We start from the raw sequence: 22,794 nt of genomic DNA, 5'->3' as shown, positions 1-22,794 counted from the left end.
GTCAAACGAGTACAGTAATAGTACCTGTGTCATAGGATTGTTGTGAGGGTTGAGATAACGTATGCACAGATCTTAGAACGCTGCCTGGTATACAGTAAAGCGACTGGTGTTAATTACTGTTGTAATTCTCAATGTATGCATTGAATGAGAGGACTGCGTCAGTGAATGCATGAAAGAACTGATCAGTTACTGACCGTCCCTGAGGCTGGAGCCGGCTAAACTACCCCCTCAAAATTCTGAGCAAAAAGCTGATCGCACCAGCAAACCGGGAAGCCGGAGCCGGAAGCAAAGACCGAGCCAGGGGCGGGGCCAAGTCGCGGAGAAGCCACATTGTTGGCCAATAGGCACATCGCTTGGAAAACAAGTCTCTCGTGCGATGTATCGTAAAAACCGCGAGAACGGTGGAGCATTATCGCGAGGTTCCGTCTTCCTCTCCTCCGCTCTGTCTTCCCCCAGCCCTCTGAAGTGAGGGTTCCGCCCCGTCCCGCCCCGCGTCGTCCGCGCCCCGCCCCGTCCCCCTCCCGGCGCCCCGCCCCGCCCGCCGAGTCCCGGCTTGCCGTCCAGCACCCCTGCGCCCGGGAGCGCTGGCTCTGCTGGTCGAGGTGAGTGTGGCACTTCGCCATTTCGGGTGGCTCACGTAGCAAGGCCCTCTGGCCCGACCCCCGGCCCCGAGGCCGGGTCTGGCAGAAGCGTCCTGGCTGCAGCGAGTGGACCCCGGCCCGAGCGGGCCCGTCCGGGCCTCGGGTCGCCACAGCTGCCGGGGCCCTCCTCTCCCTCGGTGGTCGGAGAATCCCGATACCGGGTCTGTGAAATCCCTGCCACTGGGCTCACTGCTTCCAAACTCTGACGACCAGAGTATTTCGTTAACTCGGGCAAAACGGCATGTGTTTTGCCTAAGACTTATGCCAGCCTTCTTTTCAGTACTGAGAAAATAACCTTTAATAAATGCTTTTAATGTGCGGGTTTTAATTCATTAATCTACAATATTAGGAAACTGGAGTGGGTATTCCACTGAATTAAGTACGGAAGTCAATCTAAGGGACTCCTTTCCCTTAAAACACACCTGTTTTAAAATGTGTGGAATTTTCTTAAGATGGAAAGGTTAGTTTGCTTTAAATAATAATAGAGTGGATTGGTGTTTACCTGTCAGAAAACTGTTACGCAGGTGCAGTTGTATACAGCTAATATTAAGTATACCATTTGATTTTAATCGTAGATAAGAGGTAGTGAAAGGAATATGTGTAAGAAAATTATGCTGGTAAAGGCTGTGCATTGCCAGTGAATGCATACGGAAAACCATTACCATTATTTATTATTGGAAGCTTTCAGATTTCATTTGTCTAGATTTCATCTCCCAAACTGCCTTCCTAGCAAGACGCATTTTAACAGAGTGTAATGACGTTTTAAGGGCAACCAATCCCACCCGTCAGGATTCAGCAGGATTAGAAGGAAAGCCGTCAGGTTACACTGTATTCTCTTGTTGGATCTTCCCATCAGGGAGTGTGGGTTTTGCTTTGTAGTCTTAGCTTTGTATAAACTTTGCCTACCACTTAAATAATAATAGGAAGACGCACAGGCCCCACTGAAGTTCATGGAAGTCTTCCTTGTAAGAGCAGTGCACAGGCTTTGAACACCTGGGTTGATATTCTGGCAAGTTACCCTCTGAGAAACTCAGTTTCCCCATCTATAAAATAGGCTAAATAATGTTTATTGCAGTGCAGAGTTTTAAGGATTGAGAGGTCTTTATTGCACATAGCACGCACTCAGCATATAGTATCTGCAAGCCGACCTTAGATCAGAGGTGAAAAAAAAATCTACCTTGCAATATTACTCACATGTCCTACTGTCAGTTGTTCATCAGCTGTTTGAGGGCCTGTTTTGTGCTAGAGGCAGGTATACAAATGTAAAGAAAACAGCAAGGTCTCTGCCCTCAGGAGCTTACGGTACAGTCTCTTGGCTAGATTGACAATAGATAGATACACCAATAAATATATAGATTACAAATTGTGAAGAGTCCTACAAAGAAAGAGTAAGAGAGAAGACTTTAGCTTGGGATGGGGAAGTGATTTTTACATTGAAACGTGAAGGGCGTTGGGACAGTGCTTTCAAAGGCTAAAGGAGAGAAGGAAGTGGTGTGAAGAGTTTAGCACTTTCAAGCACTAGAAAAGCCCAGGAGTTTGGTGAGAAGCCAGGGAGGGTGCTGCCAGGCTGGAGAAGTGGGTGGGGCCAGATTGTGAAGAGCCCTCAATACTTGGTAAGTTTGATTTTTCTTAATAAACTTCTGAAGGGTTTATTTAGAATGCATGTGACTAGGGAGCAAGTTTACCTGAGAAAGAGAGGCAGATATAGTTGGATTTACTTTTTTAAAGGCTACCAGCTAAGTGATTAATGTATTGCAAAATGACTTGAGTGGACACAGGGAGACCAGTAATACATATGGCAAGGCAGGAGATGACAGTGGCTTTCCATTTGGGCAGATGGAGAGATGTGGATAGATTTGAGGTATATTTTGGAGATGGAAACCATACGCCTTGTGATAGATTGGAGGTGGTGGAGGAATCATTCATGACTTCCTCTTTCCTGGTGGTTGGAAAGACTGGGGAAGATTTGGATTGGTGATGAATATCAAAAACTCTTTTTGAATGTGTTAAGTTTGAGATGCTTGTGAGACATCTAAACGGCTTCTAGTTTACTATTTCAGTGAATAATTACCCAGAAAGCTTCCCTTTCTAAATACAATCAACGATGTTATTTCTAGCCTAGCTCCCCTTGCTTTACAGGGAGAGAACTAAGATGTGGAAAGATTGAGTATCTTGTTCAAAGTCAAGTAATATGTCTCATAAAAATAGGTAAGTGAGTAGCTAGTATAAATATGGGAAGGTACTGGACTCTCATGTTGCATTGGGGATATAATTGAATACTCCATATTCTCTGACCTTTTATATAAATAGCAAATATTATTATTATTAGTTGGGAATTAAGAGTTTGGAAATAATAGAAAACAACCAAAAAGTTAGAAAACTCTGCTTCTTGAAAGCTTATGTTACTGCATTTTGTACTAACTTGGTATTAATTCCCAGTGAAAATAGTTTTTCTTAAGAAAAAACATTTTCTTTGAAAGGTACTTCTCTTTGGAGAGTTTGAGAAAGGGTGCCCAGGAAAACCAGAGTAGAATCTTTGAACAAAGCTCAACTTGTTTTTAGTGTTTTAGCATTTTCTTAGTATCCTGTGGAATCCTGTCAGTCTGTGTGTATAAAGGCTTCAGGCTTTGAAATCCACTGGACACCCTTCCCCAGCCCAAGAAAAAAAAAATCCTTGTTCCCTTATGAGCTGTTTGACCTTGGACAAATTATTGAATCTCTGAGTTTGTTTCTTCTTGTGGTAAGTGATGTGAAGTTTGTTTCTGCCCTGTGCCTAGTTGATAAGATGGGAAATGTTATTTCTCTTCCTATCCTTGTTAATTTGGAGCTAGAAAGGAATTTAATCTGTTCTGGGTTCTGGCCCTTACCAATAAATTGCCGTCTCCATTTAATATTAGGCAACTAAGGCCCAGAAAGATTGTAATAGAAAAGTACAGGATTCTTATTTCCTAGTGCAGTATTTCTTCTTTCATTGAAATAATTAAGTAAAACTCTATGTTCCCAGGCCTGTTTCTTTGCTACTTCTGATCATCTGCAAAGCTAAGAAGAAAGAAAGAAAAGAGAATAAAGAGATAAAAGAAAGAAAATATTAGAATATAGGACAATATTTAGGTAGTAAGAGGTGAAGAAAATGAAGCTGTAAGTGATCTAGTTATATTTTATATTATATACATTTAAATATTTTAAAAATGTTTTAAGCTAAAGACAGAATGAGGTAGTTCAAGAAGGAAATGGTTTTGCTGTGTCTAATTTTTTAAGCTCTTTCTTTGGTTGCATGTTATGAAACTGGTCTCTGTTCTCTTAGATAGGGATTCCTATCTCAAGTTCAAGAACTATTTTTTTCAAATAGGACTATTTCTGCTAAGTAGTAAATATTGCTTAAATAGTGAGAGTATTTTTATTAAATAGTTATTCATTTAATCTTCTAAATATGTGTGAAAATTTAGTTGTTATAAAAGAAAAATATAGGAATTGATGTAGAACTCTCTTTGTAACGTCTGCAAATAGCTATATATACTAACTGGTTTATTTGGCAACGTTTGTTAGCAGTATCATAATTTTCCATTTTTTTGTTCTCTTTAGAAATGGACCAGTTTTGACAAGATGTAGTGCTGCAGTGTGCCTGATGGGATATGTTCAGTCATGGCATCTGAACTTTGTAAGACGATCTCTGTGGCAAGGCTGGAAAAGCACAAGAATTTGTTCTTAAATTATAGGAATCTGCAGCATTTCCCATTGGAGTTACTAAAAGATGAGGGACTACAGTACTTGGAGAGACTCTACATGAAAAGGAACTCCCTTACAACCTTGGTACAGTATTACGTTGCATTAAAAAAAAAAAGTCATTTATAATGTGGTCCTGAGCAAGATATATTTTATATATCTTAAGATATTCAGACCAAGATTTATATCCCCTCTTGTTGTATAAACAGGTAATAAAAGTACACATACAGAGGGTTCTCATTACATGAGAATTCACTATCCAAGTTCTTGCAGTTATGAAGTTTCAAGAGTCGTGTAGGAAAGCAGAATATTCACTAATATACCACTTATGAAATCAGTCCCACACACTACTACATATAAGATAGATAACCAGCAAGGACCTACTGTATAGCACAGGGAATTCTACTCAATATTCTGTGATAAGCTATCTAAGAAAAGAATCTGAAGAAGAATGAATACATGTATCAATATATGTACAACTGAATCACTTTGCTATACACCTGAAACTAACACAACATTGTAAATCAACTATACTCCAATAAAATTTAAAAAAAAATTAGTCCCTATTCAGAAATCCCTCTTCACTTAGCCTGTGCATCTCTCTGGGCCTGTGCTTTCTTTGTGTGTTAAGATTGTTAGATGATTTATGGATGTTACAGTACCCAACAGACCAGTTAAAAAGTAAAGAAGAGAAAGACCAACAAGGATGACTTTGATTTAGACGTATTTAAAAAGGGAATGATTTGAAGATTAAAATATTAAGACAGGCATTAGGAGGCTTGATGTAGCCTTTGAGTGTTTTGAAAAAACCCCAAAACCAAAAAACCTTCTTTATGATTGCACTGTGAAAATCAGATGACTTTGAATTGGGCTGTCATCCAATTTGTTGGAAAAATTTTTGCCACAAAAGCCAACATTTGGTTCACTCTTTTTATGTTCTAAGAATAAGCACATAGTTATCATTATAACCTAAATTTTATTACCTATGAGATTAAAAAAACTAAAATATTTTTCAAGAGAGTGTACCTCTGATTATCACTGAACCTCATTTAAATCTTATACTTTGAATTCTAGTTCTTTTTCTCTTTAGATGATTCATGAATTCTTGTTGTTTCTTTGTGAACGGACCCATTTTTCATTCCCTTCTCTGAAAGTATCTGAGTATCTGAAAATATGCCTTACTGGCTTCATATATATGGAGTATTCTTCTGGAAAAGTTATAGTTAATCTGCAAAATACCTACAATGTGTAGAAAGCATTATAAAATTTGTTTATCTTTGTTGTGTCTGAAAGTAAGTGCAAGTATATCTTTCATTTTTAGTGTTTGACATATTTGTGTATATATTATTTTGCATGCCTAATTAGATTTTTTTAAATTAGATTTTTCACTTTTCAAACTTTAACAATCTGTATATAGTTATATTAACCCTTTTTGCGAGATCATCATTGCATGAAGTGAAACCGTATTTACCTAGTGTTTTTCCGCCCTTTGGAGAAGTGGTGTAAGAAATAATTTGTCAAGGATTACAGCCCACATTTTCTCATGTTTGTTGTTGATGTACAAAGAAAAGGTTGTGAGTGGATTACTTCTCAACCATCAGTTATAGTCCACGGGTAGAAGAAATTGACCTTTGCTTATAAATGTTACAACAAACTTTTGTTTTTGTGGCCGTTTCTTGGCTACAGTTTTCTATTTATGAAAATATTTAAGTATCTACTATACAATTTTAACTGATATAATGGCTCCCAAGCATACATTTCAAGTTCATGCTTTGCCACCTTTTTAGTCACTGAAGATTAAATTGTTGCATATGTTTTTAATGGCAGGTGTATATATTTTATTTTAATGCTTTCTCTTAGCTGGAACATTTGATTCCTTTGTATCAAAGAGCTTTTTAAACTGTGAAGTGCCATACAGATACTGGGATGGTGGGAATGGTAGCAACCATACCATTCCGTGACTATACTGAGTATAGGACAGCTTACTTATATCCAGCATAGTCTGAGAATGGCATACCGCACAGGTTTTCAAAGCTGATGAAACAGTACTTGCCCTTGAGTGCTCCAAACTAGTGACGGCAGGCTTTTATAATGTTTGCTGGTGTTATTGATAAAGTATATTTCCTATAGAAATAATAGAGATTTAGTATGTAAAATTTGACTTAAACTGCAATACTCCAAAGGAAAAAAACACATTATTGGAAGCATATACTATCTCAAACACATTATGAGTTAATTGGCCTTTTTTTTTTTTTTTTTTTTAGAGAAGCTTGGGAACCTGCCAATCATTTCCATTTCCACATTGTTTTATTATTTCTTATTAACATTGTTTTATTGTGTTTAAATGTCTTCTCCTCAGCATTCCCCTTCTCCCCTCTTCGTATGAAGCCTCTTGGTGAGGAGTCACTAATGCCCGACTTCTGTCCTTCCTTTTTCCCTTCAAGCTGCTCAGTATTGCACTATGGTTTATATTTGTAGGATGATTGTATGTCAGATGCTTAGAACTTGGGGAGTGCCCATATTAAAAATAAAGCACAGGGAAAAGCCTTTTTTGTATACAAAAGAATAAACTTCATATTTTACATATAAAAATATGTGCCCTTATAGCAACCAACATAAGAAATATATGGAAAGTAGTAGTTTCTCTTTCTATTCCTCCAATTCTGTGCTTTGGAATAACCAGTGTTAATAGTTTGGTTGTGTCCTTCCACTCCTTTGCTTGTGTTTATGTAATTATGTACTCTGTATTTTTTTCTCTTTTTAAACAACAAAAGGGAATCATACTCTACATATTTCTCTGCAGATTTCTCTCTTCACTTCATTCTCATTCCACTAAATTCTAGGCCAAGAAATATATATACATCCTTGTATTTAGGATCAGGTCTCAAAAGTAGGATTGCTGGGTCAAAGGGTAGGAACATTTTATATTTTAAAGTACTTTTTAGCAGTATTTCATTATACAGTATTTCCACTTATTTGTATAACTGAAAAGTCTTAAAACTTTAAAATATAATGAGTCAATTTATATAAGAATCCAGTTATATAATTAATAGGTGAATAAGAAGTAGTTAGGAAACATTATGATTTTGGTTCCTAACATTTATCTTAGAAAATGATTTAAAGAATTTTTCTATAATTATTTTAAATGCAGTTCAAGAATTATTAAGTCTCTGATCTTTGTGGTAGTTTAAAGTTAATAAGAGAATAGGAGATACAGGTTCTGTATTTGATAGGCATCCACATAGTTGTTGAATGAATAAATAAATGAATATAAAGTAGAAGAGCATAAGATCTATAGTACAGGTATAACAGTTCCAGACTGAGAGTCTTTGAGGGCAGGGACTCTGTCTTAAATTCTGTATCCCCAGTGCCTGGCTACTGTCTAACGTTTGTAGGACACATAATCTAATTCTGTGTAGCAGGATTGTAAAAGATTTTTTAAGGAAGGTGCTATTTGCATTGACCCTGAAGAATGACTTTGTCAGGAGCCTGGGAGGAAAGCTATCATTCATTCATTCAGCATGTATTTATTGAGTACTTTCTGTGTATCCAGTACTCTACAAGGCACTGACATAGATACATCACGGAACAAATTCTTACTCTCATGGAATTTTTGTTTCTTGACATCCCAAGCTGAAGAAAAAAATATGATCTGAGATTCAGTGGCAGAAGATTAGGATCAATATTTGTCCAAAGACTTTAGTGACAAAGTGATGGTGACTATGATGGTGATTATGTTAGAAGCTCTGGAGAGTAGAATGCAAGTTTGAGGGATGAATTGGTGAGAAGGAGATGAAAAATTAGATAACAAGGTAGATGGGTCTTCAGGTTTGGTTTTGATGTGGAAAAGCGGTCATAGCTGGAGGGGTCTTGACAAAAAAGGAGAATTTTTTCTTCTTTCTCCTTTTTTCTTTCCTCTTCACCCCTCTTCTCTTTTCTAAGAGGAAAGAGTTGAGCTTGTATAAATGCTGATGGGAAATCTCCATTAGAGAGGAGTTGAAGATTCAGAAATAAGGAACAATTAAAAGTTCAAGATTCCTAAGAAGGTAGGAAAGGATGGGCTCCAGAGCACAATTGGAGGGAAGGACTTTAGAAATAGTATCCCTTCCGCCTTTAACAAGAGGAAGGAAGGATAGGTGCAAAGGAAGATTCAGATTGTGGGGGAGAGAGTTCTTGTCTGGTGACTACCAGGCAAGGCCAGCTGCTTAGGGAGTGAAGATTTGTGGAGAGTGCAGGTTTGAAATTATTGTTGCGAAGAGTCACAGCAGTTTGGTTAGAGAAAGGTAGTAGAATCACTGGTGGTAGAATTGTTCAGCAAGCAGTTGATGGCTAGGCGTATGGTGGAACCATCTGCTTGTTTAGGGAGTTTTCTCCTGCAGTTCTCAGATGTCTGAGGTATGAAGAAGTTGGGATGTTGCATTTATGCAGGCTTAGGTTTCTGCCAGGTATAGAGGGACTAAGGAGGTTTAGGATTTTGGCAAGAGTGATTAAAATGATGGGACGTGGAGTCTGAGGTGGATTGGAGGCAAAGAAAGAAAGGAGTGAGTGAATAGGGAAAATGGAGAGGGTCCAAAGGATCCATTGATGTTGAAGACTTACTCTACTGGGCATGATTGAGTAAGCCATCTGGGAGGATGGGATATTGTAGTTATGGAGAGAGACATCAGTTGTGGAGAGAGACATCAGTCATGGAGAAATTTCAGATGATGACAGGATATGAGTGTGCAGGCTGGAGGGGGCTGAGGTAGAGCCTACCTTGTCCCCTTGCACCCTAATCCCCACACCCCCTCCCTGCAAGTAGCTGGGGTCTTTGTAAGAGTTAAAGAAGGAATGAAACATGGAAGCAGGAATTAGCAGTGGAAGCATTTGAGTTCTGCAGCTCCAGCAAGAGAGTGTTTCCTTGTTTGGTAGCACAACTTAGTACTAGGAAGTAATAGACCAAGATCCTATGTGCTTAACCTCTTTGGATCTCAGTTCCTTCATTTATAAAATAAAAGGCCATAAGCGACTTGGAGGGGAAAAGAAAAAAACTCAACTTGGAAGCAAAATCACTTAATGGATCTGCCAGCTTCTCTTAATGAGTGTAGTAGGCAGCAGGCCTTCCTGGGGATGTGGAAGAGTGACCTCCCCAAATACTGATGGAGCTCTCATCTCACCTGTTGACAATTTTATTTATAAATATGAATGGATAAGAAAGAGGCATCTAAATTTTAGTGAAAGAAGGGAGTTTGGCTTATGGCTAAGAGCAATAAGAGTAGATGGATCCTGATTAAGCAGTTAATCTATGTAACAGGAGAGAACTTAAAAATGATATCCTTCTGAGATTCAAGGGAAGAAGAGGTATGTCCATCACAATCCTGAATTGGGGTGGGGGGATGAGGTGGGGATGAGGATGTTATTTCTTTCCTATTGACCCAGGAGAAAATTTTCCTGACCTTCCCCCCGTCAAATATAAACAGGCAAATCATAAAAGAATACAGATAGTCAAAACAAAAAAATGTTTAACTTTCAACAGAAGTGATAAAACATTGATCATCCTTACCTAGTAATTAGAAAAGATTTAATACCTGGTGTTGAAGATTATCAGTGCCCTTATGTTGAAGACAATGGGGAGAAGATGCTCTCATACACTATTGGAAGGAATGGAAATTGACTCATTACTTTTGGTGGGTGGTTAGACCATATCTAGCAGAATTTTACATGTGCATATGTTTGAACCAGCATTTTCACTTGCAGGAATTTACCCAACAGAAAAAATAGTCAAGTGGACAAGGGTACTCATCACAACACTGTATATGATGAAAAATTGTGAAAACCTAAGTGTTCATCAATATGGGGTTGGTTGAAATCTGGTAGCAGCTACCATCGTTTGAGTCTTTACTAAGTGCCAAGCACTGTTTTAAGTGATTTATATGTATTGATCTAATTAATCTGCAAGACAGTCCTATGAGGTAGGCACTATTATTCCTACTTTATAGACAAATAAACTAAGGCATAAAAAAAGAATACATCAAACAATAGTGATTATAGCTGTGGAAGAGGGGAGGGCACAAGAAGGGGGATGGGAGCTGGAATAAACAGAGCCTTACATTTAAGTGTTTATTGTAAAAGGGAAAGTTCCTACTACTAAGTTTGGTTTATATTCTTTTCAGTATATGATTTTTATAATTAAAAATCAAAATAAGATTGTTGGAATTTAGTGCCACTAAGATCTTATCCAGCTCACAAATTTTATTCATCAGTGAGTCTAAACGTTTTGATTTACAATGATGGTGATGCCTGCGTTTATGCTCCTTGCAACTGGTGGCTGGGTTGAGGGTGAAAGGGGTTGATGACTGAGAAGTCACACAGCTACACGCTCTGCCCACTTTGAATTTGGTAGGTGTAGGATCTGGATCAAATGAACATCAGAACACCCTGAAGGGAAAAACAATAAGTTAAAGAGATGGTAAAAAAAAAAAAAGAGCACCATGCAATCAAGTGTGCCAGAAGAAGTAGGGAGAGGGAATGGTTTTGTTTCTGTTTGATTGGTGCATTTTGAATTCCAGCACAAGGGCTTTTTGTTTTTCCCTAATCTGTCGGACCCCTGCAGCTTCCACTGCTGCTAGGGTGTAGGGCCTCCATAATCACTGTGAATACTCTGTTCTTGAGTTAGCTCTGTATAAAAACATCTTAGTTATTTCTTAAATTGAATGTGTGGAAACGACTTATGTCAAATGGTAAAGCATTCTGATGCTCTGTTTATGTTTTAATGCTTATAGTTCTGCAAAACATTCATTACAAATGTACCCCGTCTCAGTAATATACCTGTGCCTGAAAACTGTGGGGTTTGTTATAAATCAAAGCTGTTTTTCCTACTGAATTTTCAGATTTAAGTAACTTTTCCTCATTGTTACTGGTTGTTTGACAGTATCTCCTTGTCAAATACTTAACAAACTATTTGAAATAGCTTGGAAAATGAATGTCTGACCTATAATTTATTCTGTTGAATCATAGAGTTTCAAAGCTGTATGGAACTTTATAGATGATTTAGGCAGTTTTTCTTTCTTGAGGTAAGTAAGCTTAGAAGAGGTTAATAGATGGGTCTAAAGTCATTTTTATGGCCAGTTAGAGCAAAAAGCAGGTCTTCTAACTTGTAGTCCAGTCAGTCTTGCTTTTTTAATTCTGCAGGTATTTATTGATGACCTGTTTCTAGCCTAGCACCATGTAGTTAAAATTTAACCACATTTAGCCACTGTGGAGCAATGAGGTGTTCCATGTTAGGTGAGTTTTCCTAGTTACCTCTTTGAAGTTTACCTGTGAGTTTTACTGTGAGTCTAGCTGTTTTGATAGAAATACTTCTACAACATGCATCATTCTATACTTTCTTAAAGAAATATGGGGAACATGATTTAACCCACTCTTCGTGATTTGTAGTTTTTGCCTGGGGAATTGGGAGGGAGGGTTTAAGAAGGAGGGGGCAGGGATACAGATCTTTATCTAACACTAGACCATATCCTTGTCCACTTGAGGGATTCTGTGTACAAGCAGAAGACTCAGAAGCCATTACTTTGTATATGTTTCCACCAGTTTAAATTCATTTTCAAGCATTCACTGTACTAAAAATGAGGTACCTGTGCACTGAGATACCAATTTTTAAATGTTAGCCCCATCGAATCAGTCTCTGTCTCTCCCTCTCCCTCTCTAGATAGATAGATAAATAGATAAAATGTATGTAAGGTGCTTAAAATATCATACATTGAGCTTGGAACACTGTTCCCTCCTAAAACAAACAATTATGTTTTAAGCATATAGAATTATAAAGGGTAGGTATATTTTTAAATGGTTGATCTGGCCCTATGGAAAAAGTGTTTAGTATTCTTTTTTTGTGTCTATTTTTGTTGCTTTGAAAATTCCATTTATAAAATCATACTTACTGAATGCATATTAAATAGGTTTTTTAAAAAATAAAAAATAGAAAGTAGGTAGGGGCAAATGATGATCTAATCTTCAACCCTTGTTTATGATATCTATATACCTTTCCTTTTTAAACAGATATTTTTAATATTAACACTTCACAGAAAAAATTTTAAAAATGTTTATTTATTTGGCTATGTTGGGTCTTAGTTGTGGCACCCGGGATCTTCATTGTGGCATGCGGGATCTTTTCATTGCGGTGTACAGGCTTCTCTAGTTGCGGTGTGTGGGCTTCTCTCTAGTTGTGGCGTGTAGGCTCCAGAGTGCACGGGCTCAGTAGTTGGGGCACGCTAGCTCTGTAGTTGTGGCGTGCGGGCTCTAGAGCGCGTGGGCTCAGTAGTTGCGGGATGCGGGCTTAGTTGCCTTGTGGCATGTGGGATCTTAGTTCCCCTACCAGGGATCGAACCCACGTCCTCTGCATTGGAAGGCGGATTCTTAACCACTGGACCACCAGGGAAGTCCCAATACTTTACAAAGAATTTAAGTAATTTCTAATGTTTGTTTTCTTTTGAAAAATATTCGGATACAGTCATCCCTTGGTATCTGCGGGGGATTGGTTCCAGTACCCCCTCCGATACCAAAATCAGAGGATGCTCAAGTCCCTTACATAAAATGTCTTGGTATTTGCATATAACCTATGCATATCCTCCTATATACTTTAAAATCACCTCTAGATTGCTTATAATACCTAATACAATGTAAATGCTATATCAGTAGTTGTGAATACAATGTAAATGTTATGTAATAGCTGCTGGTGTAGCAAATTCAAGTTTTGCTTTTTGGAACTTTCTGGAATTTTTTTCCCCTGAATATTTTTGATCTGTGGTTAGTTGAATCAGAGGATGTGGAACCTGCACACACAGAGGACCAACTGTACATTTTTCAGTTTTGTAAATGTATCAGATGTACAGTCTTTTTAATTTTGAGCGTCTTTTCCGTAAGAGTTTTTGCTAAGTAAAAAATATGTCTTGAAGTTTGTTTTACATTTTTGGCAATGAAACACTTGCAGTTTTGCAGATACTTAACATTTATTTATTTATATTTTTTAAGGTGATAATTTTAGCCTCTGTAAATGTCACACAAATATTTCATCATTTCGAAGAAAAATAATCTAAAAATTTTATCATTCATGCAGTTAAGTAGTTCTTTTATGTTTTATATCTAAAAGAGCTGATTTTAAGTGAAAAATTGGTAGTGAGTGTAATATAAATTTTGCACTAACATGATAGCTACTAGTTATGTGTGGTACTAATGTTTAAATTATTGATATAACAAAATAATACTGAAAATTCAATTCCATAGTCACAATAACTACATTTTAAGTGCTTAATGGCCACATGTGGCTAGTGGCCACTATATTGGTCATGTAGCTAGAGAATATTTCCATCATTGTAGAAATTCTGTCGGACCAGTGGTGTGCGTGGCTGAAAAAAAAAAAGAATACCTTAAAATTGGTAGTAGCAACTCATTTTTATCCTGAAAGTCAAACTGCCAGTGTGTTAATGCTACAGAATTGCAAAGAAAAACTTTCCCAGAGTTCTTTTTAGACACCTCAAAGACAACTTTAGAAACAAAAGAACTTGTCCACATTTTGAAAAATTTTCCTTTCCTCAGTTTCCCCCCCTTTCCTTCCCTTTTGAAATGGCTTTATTTTTATATTTGTAATGCTTGTATTCAATGAATTTCCAATGAAATTTTTGTTTTAATGAACTTGGGACATAAAATATCTGTGATTATTTTGATGGATGCATTCCAAGAAATTTGGGTATTTGCCATGGTTTTTCATTGTTTTTCTTTTAGAACCATGAAAATAAACAAAAAACCCTAAAGATGCTATGCTTTCATATCCAAATAATCAAAATTTGCATTTTCCCATAAAACAGTGACATATGTTTGGGATTATCTTTTTGTATTGCTTATGACTAGATTACTTATTATTTGCCCAGTGTAGTCATTACATTTTTGCTGGGAAACAGGATGTCAGTGGTAACTTCTAGTGGTCCTTGACCTAACAGTGATTGCACAGCTCTTGTTAGGAGGGGTTAGTGAGCTGTTAATGCTCTTAAGCACATTTCTTATTGCCCCTTCTCCCTCTCCCTAGCACCTCCCCTCATCCCTCTCCTCCCAAAATGTGCGTCAGGCTTTCTAGGACAATTCAAATGAAAACCATAGTTAATAACATTCCTTTGTGTCACTCGTTTCAGAAGAAAGGAATTTAACCGTCAGAGATTTTGATGATGGTAGATGCGGATATTGAGAATCTGCTGTGTTTTTCTATCTCCTGGAAACACCAAGGAAATATGACAAGTGTTTAAGACAGGCTTATGCTTTTTTGGTCTGCTTAATGTTTATTTGGAGAGAAATTTTAAAAGAGGAAAATGAGTAGTTAATGGGAAGTGAGCCAAGAGATAAGAGGGTAAATGGTAAGGGACATTGGGGAGCAAATGGTGAGTAGGACTGTGGAGGGCCTTTCTGCTATTGTGGACAAGGAAAGGTGGTGCTGCTCATTTCTCTCTGTTCCCCTTAGCCTGCCAGAGCTTCTGACTTTCCTGCTGAGAGATCCTGCTCTATAGCATATATAAAAGAGGGAGAAATACTGGAGGAGGAATGAAATAATATTCCTGGTAGTAAAAGAGGTTTACCTTAGTTGTTCTCATATAGCCACATGGTATTTAACCCTTGCTGTATGCTTGCCCAGAAGCAGTGACACCAAATTATTAATCCAACTAGAAAGCTTGTTGAGTATGTTGTGGTGGATTTTGAATGAAGTACTTTTTGCCTTCAGTACCAAAACTTTATTAACTTTATTAAAATTAAAAATAATTTATTGAGGTGAAATTGACATAATGTAAAATTAACCATTTTAAAGTGCAAAATTAAGTGACATTTAGTATATTCACAGTGTTGCACAACCACCACCTCTTTCTAGCTCCAAACATATCCATGACTCCAAAGGAAAACCCCTTATCCATTAAGCAGTTACTCCCCACTCCCCTCCACACCCCAGCCCTGCAACCAGCAATCTGTGTTCTATCTCTCTGGATTTATCTATTTTGGATATTTCATATAAATGGGATCATTCAATATGTCACCTTTTGTGTAGGGTTTCTTTTCACTTAGTAAAATGTTCTCAAGGTTCATCCAAGTGGTAGCATGTATCATTCCTTCATTCCTTCTTATGACTTAATTAGATTCCACTGTATGAGTATACTATAATTTGTTTATCTGTTAATCCACCGATGGACATTTGGGCTGTTCCCACCTTGTTCCCACCTGTTCATATGGTTATTATGAACAGTGCTGCTATGAGCATGGGTGTACATGTACATGTTTAAGTACCTGTTTTTAATTATTTGGGGTATATATATAGGAGTGGAATTATGGAGTCTTATGGCAATTCTATGTTTAACTTTTTGAGGAACAGCCAAACTGTTTTCCACGGTGGCTGAACCACTTTACATCACTGCCAGCAATGTACAAGGGTTCCAATTTCTCCACATCCTTGTCAATAGTTGTTATTTTATATTTTTAACCAATTATGGCTATCCTAGTGGTTTTGAAGTGGTACCTCATCGTGGTTTTGATTTGCATTTCCCTAATGCTAATGAATTTGGGTGTCTTTTCATGTGCTTTTTGACCATTTGCATATCTTCTTTAAAGAATGTCTTTTCAAATCCTTTGCCTGTTTTCACTTGGGTTGTTTGTTTTTTGTGTTCTTTATATATTCTGAATGCTAGACCCCTATTGGATATATGATTTGCAGATATTTTCTCCTATATGTTGCCTTTTCACTTTCTTGAAATGTCCTTTTATGCACAAAAATTTTAAATTTTGATGAATTCCAGTTTATCCATTTTTTCTATTGTTGCTCCTGCTTTTGGTTTCATATCTGTGAATCCATTGCCAAATCCATGATCGTGAAGATTTACCCATGTTTTCTTCTATGAGTTTTATGGTTTTAGCTCTTAGATATAAGTCATTGATCCGTTTTTAGTTAATTTTTAGTTAACTTTTTTATATGGTGTGAGGTAGAAGTCTGACTTTATTCTACTTTTTAGAACTGCTGAAAAAATTATGCACTTAATTCATGACTTCTTTGAAATGTGTTGTTAGAGGCTGGATGGAGCAGGTTTTGCAGAACCCTGAGTCCTAGTGGTTTGTAACAGCACACTGATTTCTCATTCATGCTGCACTACTCTCTCAGATCTCTTGGGGACTTTGGTTCATGGTATCTTTACTCAGGGATGGAAGCTGATAAAGGTCACTGTGGACCTTTCATTCTCAAGCTCTCTAAGGCCTCTACTTTGACATAATTCCGTTGACTGAAGCAAGTCACTTAGCCACGTCGAGCTTGAAGAGAGAAGTGTAATCCTACCAGCTGCCCAGAAGGAGAAGAAAAGAAAGTAAGTAGTGCACAGTCACTACAAGAGAACAGGGTTGAACATGTGTTTGCAACATATTTGAAATATTTGTTCCAAGATACACAATTTTAAAACATTCCCATTTATGGGGGTTGAAAGTTTTCCGTAAAAGGACATGGTAAAGCGTCATTGATTCAAAATTTGAGGTAAATTTTATACTAACTGTGCTTGCTGAAGTTTACCTTTACATTATTTGTAAAGAAAAAATTGTTCAGTTAAGTGATAGTATGAGATTTAATGAAGAGAATTTTGGCTTAATTTATAAAACAATTTTTAAGTAGTTTAGTAGGAAGTGTTCATACTCAAGGAATTTGGGTACATGTTGTTTATTAAAACTTTTGTATGTCAAAATTGTGAAAAAGAAGGAAATATTAGTAATAACAGTTTTGCAAGGGACTTTAAGGTTATTACTTTTTTTTTTTTTTTTTTTTTTTTTTGTGCGGTACGCGGGCCTCTCACTGTTGTGGCCTCTCCCATTGCGGAGCACAGGCTCCGAACGTGTAGGCTCAGAGGCCATGGCTCACAGGCCCAGCTGCTCCGCGGCACGTGGGATCTTCCCGGACCGGGGCACGAACCCGTGTCCCCTGCATTGGCAGGCGGACTCTCAACCACTGCACCACCAGGGAAGCCCTAAGGTTATTACTTTTGTCTATCAGGATTTTAAAATTTAAAAACATTTTAAAACGTAATAGGCTAAATCCTATAGATCAAGGTAAACTAGTTTGTGTGGCATCTGTAATCCAGCATTAGAGCTTAGTTACCCACAGAGTAACAAAAATGTTGATGCTAACATATAGTTGTCCAGTCTGTTACCCACTTTTCATAAACTATGGAAATAGAAAAATTAAAATGTGTAATATTTCTCTTATATTATTCAGTTACATTGCTAAAATGTGCCACTAGAAAGCAGAGAATGTATTATAGAACACCAGTAGGTGTCAGCCACAGCCTTTGCAGCAGGCTGATTATTTACCAGGCTCTTGGGGTTTTTTAAAACCCAGTATTCTAATGAACTACAATTTTCTCAAGGTTGGTGTGCTTATTTTTAAATTAAAACACAGGGTACTTACTAATAAAGACATAGTGATGCACTAATGGCAGCAGGAACATTATTCAGTGCTTAATTGTGTGTGTAGCTAAATAGCTCAAAGAGGTAACTAGTTTGTCACGGAAAAATTGTGATACTGTCTGATGGAGACAAGTAGGCATCTGGAAAGAATGACCATGGGTCCTTTAGTTAGCCAGATATGATACTGATATTGTAGCAGATCAAACTAGATCAGGGTCTAATACCACTTCTTTTCTGGACAAGCCTTTCCTGTTTAGAGGAACGACTATTAAGCCTCTTACCTCCCCTCCACCACCCACAGAGTGCTTTAGTTTGCCTGGAATGCTTTGTAGGTATGCCCATAAGTGGAAGTGTATATTCCTCTTACTAGGCGAGACACCAGTACTAGAAGAAACATTTTGGGGACTTGGACAGATCCAAGAGCAACATTCAAGGAAAGACCATTCGTGAAGGACCTCATTGCAGATATTGATGTCAAAACATGGGGGAAAGGGGATCACAGCATTCAGCATTTGAAAACAAAATGTGGTTTTATCAAAAGTGGGAACTCAATAAATGTTTCATTGACTTCATAAACAGTATTCATATTCAGTGCTATTTGGTTATTGTAAAAGGGCGAGGATATTATATATGTAAGTAGCTTGGGATACTGTTGCTAAGTAGTTAAATACATCAATATACCTATATGAAATTAATAGTTTTATTTCCTTGATTAAAATAAACTAGTGGATTTCCATTGTGTTCAAGATTTTTAAAAATAGTTTTTCCTCAATATAAAATATAAGGCCTTAGTGATCTGTTCCTTGGTACTCTCTGCAAAATCATATACCTTCATACCCGATGGCCCAGAAATACCAAACCAATGGCATTTCTCTTATTGAGTGTTTAGAACCTAAATTGTATATCATATGATTGGTTACTCAATTATGTAGCAATTTAAATACTACATTTTAAATTTAAATTTAAATTTTTTTAATTTAAAAGACATACATGCTCATTGTTAAAGATTCAGATGATAAAAAAGTAGATGGAGAATAGCAACACTGGTCCTTTTCCTCATGATAATCACTGTTTATAAGTTTCTGTCAGAAAAATTATTTGTTACAAATCTAAAACTTTATAGTCCCCCAAACTTTTGTTTTTCTGTTGACACAATTGTTTTTATAACAGGTGTTTGAAAATATAAGATTTTGTCATGAGTACTGTTGGGGAGTTACAGTGGAAAAAATTATATTTTTGATTTCCCAAACATACCTCTCTCTCTTTTTGTCTTTTCATATGTTGCTTCATGTGCCTACAAAGCTAACCAGAACTTTCCTCCTCCCCGCTCCATGGCAACCTCTGATAATTTATATTTGTCTTTCAAGCCTCATGTTAGACATAATTTCTTTTAAAAAGTCATTCCTGATTCTTTATTACTGATATTTAGCTTAACTCTACAGTATGTTTTAATGTAGAATAAAAAAAAAATTACTCCTGACTCAGTGTGCTCCTTTAGCTTTAACAACTCCTGTTTTTGTGTTTATGTGTATCTGTGTGCATGTGCATGTGTGAGAGATGCAGGCTGACTTTCTGTTACTTACAGGAGGCTTTTCCTTCTACCCAGGGCCTCCAGCAGAGAGAAGTCTGCTTTCAGTCTACGAGTGGAATTTTTCTAGGATTCTTTTCATGGAATAGCCAGTCCTTCCAGAGCTATGACTCTGTATAAGAGACCTAGACCCATCTCCCTTCCTCTCCTCCCAATGGCCAGTTTCCTATCCCTGCCACATCACGCTCCTACTCCGACCTTAGAACTTGGGCCAGATGTGACACTCCCTTAGACCACCTGAGCTCCAGCTTACTCTTTTTATCCTGAGTTTAGTTAGGTCTTCATGTCGGCCCCCTGGGATTTTAGTTTCTTCCTTCTGAGGAGCAATTTGGGATTTTGGTTTGGCGGGGGATAGGTGTTATTTTCTTAGGGCTGCTATAACAAATTACACAGGCTATGTGACTTAAAATAACAGAAATTGATTGTCTCACAGTTCTGGAGGGCAGAAGTTCAAAATCAAGGTGTTGGCTGGGTTGGTTTCTTCTAGTGGCTCTGAGGAAGAATCTGTTCCTTTCTCCGAGCTTCTGGAGGTTGCCAGCGGTGTTCCTTGACTTTGCAGCTGCATCACTCCAGTCTCTGGCTCCGACGTCACATAGTGTTATTCCCTCTGTCTGTGTCTGTTAAAAACATTTTCATTTCTTCCATGATTGTGGAGTATGAGATCTGGTTTCTGTTCAAATGTATAAATTTAAATTGTAGTATGGTCTATGGAAGTATAAACCCAGACCTGCTGATTTATTATTTTCACATTTTCTGAAAATTTACAGCCCTTCAAAAGGTAGTACGTTGTGTTTAAGCTACTTAGAAATGTTTATACATTTTTCAAAAATAAAATTTAATTCTGAGTTTTTAATTTTCAGCCAGAAAACCTTGCTCAGAAGCTTCCAAACCTTGTGGAACTGTGAGTCTGCTTATTCAAATTTTTTAAAAAAGACAAGAATGAACATAATTTTAAGTTATTTGAAATAATGGGAAATACAATTTTAATATATTAATTTATTATTTTTTGGTATTATGATCATGGTGCTCATGTAGGTAGACCTGTGGTTCTGCTAAACCCAATAGTATTTTAAAGTATTTTACTATTTAAATTTGTGTTTTAACTATCTTACTTCAGGGTAGTGAAGGTGATGAAAGATACATTTTTTCTGGGTGCAGCATCTTTGTCACAGAATCCTTCTGGATAGTCCATGTAATTGGGAATATTTATTATTATTATTGTTACTACTACTACATGTGATACTGATATAAACAGTCTGATGGTATAAAATATTTAAAATATAGAGTAAAAGCCCCCTTCCTTACATCCTACATTTGTTTTAGTTCTGTTGATGATTTACGTCCATAATACTAAATAATGTTTACACCTTTGTTTTTTAGTACATCATCTTCAAGTATCTATTCACTAAGGAAGATAAGAAATTTCAATATCTTGTATTTCCCTTTCTTTCTACCTGTCTAATTCTGTTGAAGGAGGAATTTGCATCACCTTTCCATGTTCCTTTTATTATTTGGCATGATTTTCAGGAGGTAAAGTAGGGAAAGCTAACTTTACCTTCATCTATAAGCCGGGAGTCTCTGTCGTTTTCTTTTTTTATCCATCCTTTTATTTAAAAAAATTTCAAACCAACAAAAAAGTTGAAAGCATTGTACAATGAGCATCCATACAATTGATCCTTGAACAACATGGGGGTTAGAGGTACCACTCCCTCATAGTTGAAAATCCAAGTATAACTTTGTAGTCGGCCCTCCATATCCACAGTTCCACATCTGTGGACTCACCCAACCTCAGATGGTGTAGAACTGTAGTAGGTACTTGTTGAAAAAAAAAAATCAGTATAAATGGACTTGTGTAGTTCAGACCCGTGTTGTTCAAGGATCAACTGTTCAGTCTTCACCTAAATTTAACCAGTTAACATTTTGCCACATTTCCTTTCTCTCTTTGCCTTTCCTACCCTCTCTTTACTCTCAGTCTCTCCCTTCGCCTTCCTTCTCTCCCTCTCTCACACACATTATGATACTTTACCCCTAAATACATTAGTATGTATCTCCTAAGAATAAAGACATTTTTGCACATAATTGTATTGTTTTTAGGCCTAAGAAAAGTAATATTAATTCAATAATATCATCTAATATATAGTTCGTATTTAAATTATCCCAATTTTCCCCCAAAAATATCTTTTTGAAGTAGATATCTGGATTTGTCTGATTGTTTCCTCTGGATTAGGTTCAGTTTAAACATCTTTGGCGATGTTCTACCCCGTTTGCTTTATCAAGTTTTTGCTCTCATTCTCTTTATACATATTATATGTGTATTTTTTTTTCTGAAGCTTTTGAGAAAAAGTTACATACATCATGGTTCTTTACCCTTAAATACTTCAGTGTGTATTTCCAAGAACAAGGATGACTTAACATTTTTTTAGGCCTACTTTTCTGTCCTTAATAGGTGCTTTATATTTTTCTTCATATAGATTTTGAACATTTCTAATAGTTTGTTCCTAAATATTTAATTTTTTTGCTGTGTAAATGATTTTTCTTATCTGGTATATCTTCTAACTGGCTATTTTTTGTATATAGGAGCACTATGGGTTTTTGCATGTTAACTTTATATCTTGCTCCTTCCTGAAATCTTTTATTGTTTGAGTTAGTTTTATCATTGATTCTCCAGAGTTTTCCAGGTATATTCTCATGTCTGAAAATACAGACAGTGTTATTTCTTCTTTTCAAAATCTTTAATTATCTTCTCTATTCTGATTGCATTGGCTACTCCCTCTCCAGAGCAGTGTGAAATTGTACTTGAGGTAGTGGGCATCCTTGTCATCTTTCTGACCTTAGTGGGAATACCTCCAGGTTTTCCCCACTAAGAAAGATGCTGGCTTTACAGTTAACACAATTCTTTTGTGTTCAGTAAATATCCATCTATGTTAGTAATCTATTGCTGCTTAACAGATTACCCAAAATGTACTTGCTTAAAATGTAGCGGTGCTTAAAAGAATAAACACTTATTCTCTGATATTTTCTGAAGGTCCAGAGTCTGGGCTTGGCTTAGCTGGGTGCCTTTGCTTCAGTGTCTCTTTCAAGTCTCTAATCAAGATTGTTGCCCAGGGCTGCTGACTTACCTGAAAGCTCAACTGAAGAAAGATCCTCTTCTGTGTTCACTCATGTGGTTGTTTGGCAGGATTCAACCAATTTCTTGCAGTTCGTTGGACTGAGGGCCTCAGTTCCTAGCTGGCTGTTGGCCAGAGAACTCCTTTAGTTCCTTGACACTTATCCTCTGTTATGTTGCTCACAACATGGCAGCTGATTTCCATCAGAGTGAGCAAGCAGAAGAGCAAGAGAGGGTATACAAGACAGGAGCCATAGTCTCTTTCTGACCTAATCGTGGAAGTGGCATCC

At 37.1% G+C, this 22,794-nt stretch overlaps 1 protein-coding gene across 3 annotated transcripts in view; it reads left to right on the top strand.

Moving 5' to 3' along the window:
* The first annotated feature begins 472 nt into the window (after positions 1-472).
* Positions 473-22,794, top strand: part of LRRC28 (leucine rich repeat containing 28) — a 197,313-nt gene continuing 174,991 nt past the window's right edge. For all 3 annotated transcript variants that reach the window (XM_082617893.1, XM_082617892.1, XM_082617894.1), the window contains exons 1-3: positions 473-602; positions 4,224-4,451; positions 20,259-20,299. In XM_082617893.1, coding sequence (XP_082474019.1) covers positions 4,284-4,451; positions 20,259-20,299 — 209 coding nt within the window. In that variant the 5' untranslated portion in view covers positions 473-602; positions 4,224-4,283. The remainder of the gene's footprint in view (positions 603-4,223; positions 4,452-20,258; positions 20,300-22,794) is intronic.

Source organism: Mesoplodon mirus, assembly GCF_964341445.2.
Source record: "Mesoplodon mirus genome assembly, chromosome: 4".
NCBI lineage: Eukaryota > Metazoa > Chordata > Mammalia > Artiodactyla > Ziphiidae > Mesoplodon > Mesoplodon mirus.
Note: the sequence above shows the minus strand (reverse complement) of the source record. Positions and strands in the feature narration are given on the sequence as shown.